This window comes from Thunnus thynnus, chromosome 3, assembly GCF_963924715.1.
Source record: "Thunnus thynnus chromosome 3, fThuThy2.1, whole genome shotgun sequence".
Lineage (NCBI taxonomy): Eukaryota > Metazoa > Chordata > Actinopteri > Scombriformes > Scombridae > Thunnus > Thunnus thynnus.
The window spans coordinates 26,044,787-26,050,465 of NC_089519.1; the positions used below are offsets into that span (position 1 = coordinate 26,044,787).

The 5,679-nt window shown below is 37.6% G+C and overlaps 1 protein-coding gene across 1 annotated transcript; it reads left to right on the forward strand.

Moving 5' to 3' along the window:
* The first annotated feature begins 328 nt into the window (after positions 1 to 328).
* tma16 (translation machinery associated 16 homolog) lies at positions 329 to 4,995 on the forward strand. Its single transcript, XM_067585012.1, has 7 exons — positions 329 to 462; positions 610 to 713; positions 2,077 to 2,114; positions 2,241 to 2,325; positions 3,449 to 3,597; positions 3,687 to 3,729; positions 4,385 to 4,995. The coding sequence occupies exons 1-7, from the start codon at positions 460 to 462 to the stop codon at positions 4,566 to 4,568; spliced, it is 606 nt and encodes a 201-aa protein (XP_067441113.1). The 5' UTR covers positions 329 to 459; the 3' UTR covers positions 4,569 to 4,995.
* Positions 4,996 to 5,679: the final 684 nt, after the last annotated feature.

Here is a 5,679-nt window from a genome sequence, read left to right on the forward strand (position 1 = left end):
CTTCCACACTCCAGTCCAGTTGGTTGCAGTAATGCGCCTCTAAGCTGGTTTGCCAACTGTCATAAAGAAGAGGAAGAAGAAGAAGAAGAAGAAGAAGAAAAACTAATCAAAGCTTGTTTAACTTTTGATCCACTGAGATGCACAGTACTTTGATTATTAATATTAATATTAATACTATTAGTATAATATGTCTCTGTCTTAACTGACATTGTTATATATATAGTATATACTATATATAGTCTATATATAGTATATATGTCTCGAGGGATCTTTAATCTTAATTTAATACTGAATTTAATACTGAAGCTTTAAAATCTTAATTTAATACTGAAATTGAGAAAAAATGAAAACAGGAACGCGTTTCTTTGACACACATCCGGACATAATTTGGTGACGGACCACTTCACTTCCGGTCCGGTTGTCAACAGAAGACAACCACGCGACTTCAACGCAGATAAAATGGTAAGGCTGGTGTGGAGTAGCTCCATAAATGTCTCTGTCCGTGTTTTAATGGTTAATCAACATAATTTTAAACATCAGAGTTTGTTAAAATTGTAGCTGAATTACTGACATTGTTTAAAAGCTTCATGTTATTTTTGTTATTTTCAGCCAAAGGCTCAGAAAGGAAAAGTCCCGGCGAAGGTTGTTCACCCGTTCAGCAGGAAAGCTGCTTACTTAGCCCGAGAAGAAATCAGGCTGAAAAAGAAAGAAAGGTGTGTGGATGAGAAACAAAACACAGCAGCCGTGTTTGAACAACAAAAACTGGCTACATGTGGAACAATTACTGTGTAACATTTCTCACTTTTACCCCGATAAAAACAAATACCCGTAGCTCTTATCCAGTAGAAACAGTAAAGGTGGCATTTAGTTCTGTTTTGTGATTATAGTTACATGATGTGATTGTGGAGACTTAAAGGGCAGGTTCACTACTGTATTTTTCACGTCTCTCTTAAGGTGCCCAAACAAACACTGAAACAGGTTTTTCTTGCCATAATCATCCCTCCTGTTCATACCGATCATTAGAAGATCCCTTCATGATGCACTTACAGTGTGAGTGATGGAGGCCAAAATTCACAAGCCTCCATCTGTGCGAAAATGTATTTCAACGTTTATCTGAAGCTAATATGAAGTTTCAGTCATCCAAATGAGTCAAATCAAGTAGATATCTTTTAACGTTACAGTCTTTTTAGTGTCAAAGTTCCTCTTATTGTTACTAAACTTCCAGCGCAGCTCAACAGGGAAACACAAAGAGGGAATTTGATGCTAAAAGACTGTAAATGTGTCAGATATCCACTTGATAAGACTAACCCAGACTGCTGAAGCCTCATATAAACTTTTAAATGCATTTTTGCACGCTGAAAGAGCATTTGAACAGCCAGTATGAACAGGAGGAATGATTACAGCAAGGAAAACCTCTGTCAGTGTTCAAATGGGCACCTGACTGTTGTTTTAAGATGGACTTAGAAAATTGTGAACCTGTCTTTTTTAAAGCATTTTGAAATGTGTAATATATTTTCCTTTTAAATGTATTATGAAACCTCTGATGTGCTTTAGGAAGAGAAGATAGAGAAAATACAGGAATGCAGAAGTGAACTGCTTACATATTAGTCTCTTTGTCAAATCCTCCCATGTCCCCATTACTATTTGTACTTCCTGTTCACCTGAAACACTCCTGGGTCGCTGTACTTTTTACCCAAAACACATCCCGAGGTCTCGTTACTACCACTGCTGTGCTTTCGGCAACTTTTAGGGCAATAAACAATCTCTCTTTTCTTCATGTTGTTTCTAGAAAATTATATTTGATAGTGTTTTTAATTAAACAAACACTAAATATTCTAATTTAGGAAGGCCTGACTCACTTGAAGTCAATGAATGACGCATGATGCAGTTTATAGACACTGATCTCTACATTATATGAAGGAAATGAACTTAGTACCAAGAATTAAATGAGACACAGAAATGCAAGCTTGCTCTTATGTTTTCTTTTATTTCATTTCAGATAGCTACATGTAGAACACACACCTTTTTAAAAAGTTAGGATATGAATTAAATTAATTATTTTCTTTGATACTTCAGGCAGAAAAATGACAAAGCCACACGTCTGAGCAGCATCGGTAGGCTGGTTTTTCTTTTATTTATTTTTATTTATAATTTTGAGCACTTTCTTTATCTCTTGTGTACCAGCTGGAAGGATAAAATCATCTCTGTTAAACATCGTCTCCCTACACACACACACACAGGTGAGAAGCTGCTGTGGTTTCAAGGAGCGCTGGATCCAGAAAAGACGACTTATACAAGAAAAGATGCTTGTGACATCATTGAAAGGTGGGAGTTACATCAATTTTATGATTGTAACTGATTATTTTAAGTTTACATTGACAAGTCTTAGACAAGTTTTATTTATTTAGCGCCAAATCACAACAGAAGTTATCTCAGGGCACTTTTCACATAGAGCAGGTCTAGACCGTACTCTTTAATTTACAGAGACCCAACATCCCCCCCAAGAACAAGCAAAGACTCCCCTTTAATGGGACAAAACCTCGAGCGCGGGCAGGCGACTGCCTCGACCGCTTGGGTTGCAGTGGGGAGATTATTTTCATTATCGATGAATCTGCTAATTATTTTCTCACTTAATCGTTTTGTCTATAAAATGTCAGAAAATAGTGAAAAATGCTGTAATTACCTAAAACCCAAGCTGATGTGTTCAGATGTCTTGTTTAGTCACATGACATTCATCACATTTTAGAAGCTGAAACCGGTGAACGTTTTGCATTTATGCTTTAGAAAAAAAAAACTAAAACAATGATTTGACTAGCAAAATAACTGCAGATTAATTTCCTGTCAGTCGATTAATTGACTAATCCTTGCAGCTGTAGTCCGCATGGAATCAAAGTATTTTAATCAGGATGTTGTTGTGAGCGATCACAATGTGAACATTGTGTGTATTTTAGAGAAGTCACTCATTTTATGGGTTTAGCTTCATTATTTTGGCATCGATCGAGATGTTTTATTGTTTATTATATCACAGTTTGTACATGAAAAAGTACATGTAGATATTTTCCCGCAAATCTCCTGCTATTCTTTTTTCTTTGTTCAGTATTTTTTAGAATTGTAACTTTATTGTTGTTGTTTATTGTAGTTAAACCTACAAATAATCAGGTTTTTCTCTGTTTACAGGGTTAGAGACAGTTGTTGAATTCCAAATGATCCTTCAGTATCTGTTATTCTCATGTTTTTTTTGGTTAAACACAGTTTTCCATGAGTAAAAAGCCACTGAGAGAACGGAGTAATTAATGCGTTCATATACAATACATGTGGGGGGATTTATGAAAAAGAAAACTCCTCTAAAATAAAGAGTGAAAATACACAAAGCAGTCGACACCCAAAGACACATCTTAATCACATCTTCTTGTTTAGTGAGCTTCAGTGTTTCCTGTTTGTGTTTCAGGTACCTGCGGAGATTCGATTCTGAACTCGAGCAGATTGAGCTGATGAACGGGATCAAAGGCCGGCAGGGTCGTCTCCATGGCGCCAGAGAGGATGTCATCAAACAGACCGTCGAGCGAGAGCGGGCACAGTATGAGGGCATCGGATTTGGTGAGTCCTCTTTATAAATATATATATATACACACACACACTCAGAGTTTGAGATTATGTTACAATGTTGTGTGTTATCTTCTTCTCAGAGATCCCAGACATCATCAACGCAAAGCATTTGAAAACTTTCAGGTCAGTGAAGTCGACCAACATCATGTGGCTTTAATTTTTCGGTGTCAGTGTTCAGTGTGTGTTTGAAATGAGCAAATTAGTCAATGTCTCATTTTTGACTGAATGTGATCACGCAGAAGATCAAATTAGTCTCTACAGCCTGATAATGCGACTAAATTTCCTTTTTTTGTTTCACTTAATTATCAGTACAGAAGTCCCAGCTGTGTTTGCTAGGAGCAGTAAAAAAAAATGTTCACACTACTCAAAGAAATGTGCTGATTTCAGAGTCGTTATTTCTATAAGTTAACTTATAAAACCTGTACAGATGAGTCAGTCTCATCCACACTTTTTTCTGGCATTCTTCTGTCATATTTTTCTGGCCGTGGCACAGAGTCAAATCTTGCCTACGATGTTTGGATCAGCTCGGTCGTTTCCGATGAAAACCAGAACACCAGACGTGTTTGAGTTACTGAAAAAAATCAGAGATGTGGGCGGCAATTCAGAGGCCAGTGCCTCCATCTCTCCTCCTAGTTCTCCTGTATTTTCAATAAGCACATTAGATATAAAGGACTGACATGACCAACAGTGTGAAAAGAGGAAGAACACGTGAACATTCATGAACATACTGTATCATAACATTTGATGTCTTTTTTTTTTGTTTGTTTTGTCTTGGCAGGGAGTGGACCGGAGATCTGAAGAAGCTTCCAAATATTAAGCTGCGAAAGGTGTCTAACAAAGGTCTGGACACGAGTAAAGAAGGAGAGGAGAAAAATGAGGCAGAAGAGGATGATATTGAGGATGAGGATGATGATGATTTGGACGATGAGCAGTTGGATGACATGGTGCTGATGTCAGACTGAAACTAAGGCTCCATACGGGAACAGCAGCCTGTAACAGTGTGTTTCAAATATGGGACTGAATGTCAGACTGCAAAGACTTTTTGTTACACAGTGATTTTAAAACGCTGCTACTCCATTACTGTCCAGAAGATGGTGCCAAAACCTCACAGTAGAAACTCAAATCTTATCAGTCTGCCCTCCTGTTAAGTCTTGTTACCGAGTAACTTCACACCAGCCAGATGAGGGGTTCTACGCTCATGTTTATTGCACAGACAAATATGCATCATATGTAACCTGAATATTCCATTTGATCCAATCAGAAATAGAAAAAAAGGTTTTGACAAAGATATGGAGTGCTCTGATATTGTTGTGGATGTAATGACAGAGAAAACCGAATTTTCCATGATGATGTGACAGTGATGCTGATTTAAAAAAAACCCAAATTAAACCTGTAGAAAAGTGGAGTGAAGTGTAAACTACAGCCGCCTTTAGTAGACTGAGGGGTGAGTCGCTCACACAGTGTCGGATCTAATGTATAAACGTTAACGGATGGCAACCATGAAAGCTCTAGTTTACATCAACATATAAATAACGGGACCTCGCAGAGCAGGACCACATAAAGCTGCAAAACGTCAACAACTACTTGAGATTTGCTATTTCAAGAAATATATGAAACTCTCCTATGACAGTAAATAACTTCATCACTTTCAAAACATTCAAATTTTGGATCTTAGACTGAGCTAAAGATAGAGTTTAAATAATAGTATCTCAACTTATAATATTTCTTTGGTGTCTGAAGACCTGATTGTCCAAAAAAAAAGGAGATTAAAGGCCTCAGTATGCTTCAAACCAGGTGTTTGTCGGAGCGTCTGAGGCCGCGTTCAGACTGACTTCAGCCCTGCGTGAAAAAACGCAGCTGAATGAGACCAATGCGTTAACATGATGGTGTGACAACATAGATGGCAGAAAAAAGTTGAACCGGGCTCAATTTTTTGCGTTCTCCGTTGCCTAACGCAACAAAGCATTAAACTATAGCCTCTGTGATAATTTTCCAGAGCAGTAAAATACTGTTTCATAGTGTTACAAACCACTGTGCAGTGTTACAGTGTCTGATAAACCTTCTAACTCCTGA

What these genes read in the sequence shown, in the direction of transcription:
- tma16 (XM_067585012.1), top strand. An exon ending in GTATGAGGGCATCGGATTTG is followed by an intron (nt 3,598 to 3,686) that starts GTGAGTCCTCTT and finishes TCTTCTTCTCAG; the next exon opens with AGATCCCAGACATCATCAAC. An exon ending in AAGCATTTGAAAACTTTCAG is followed by an intron (nt 3,730 to 4,384) that starts GTCAGTGAAGTC and finishes TTGTCTTGGCAG; the next exon opens with GGAGTGGACCGGAGATCTGA.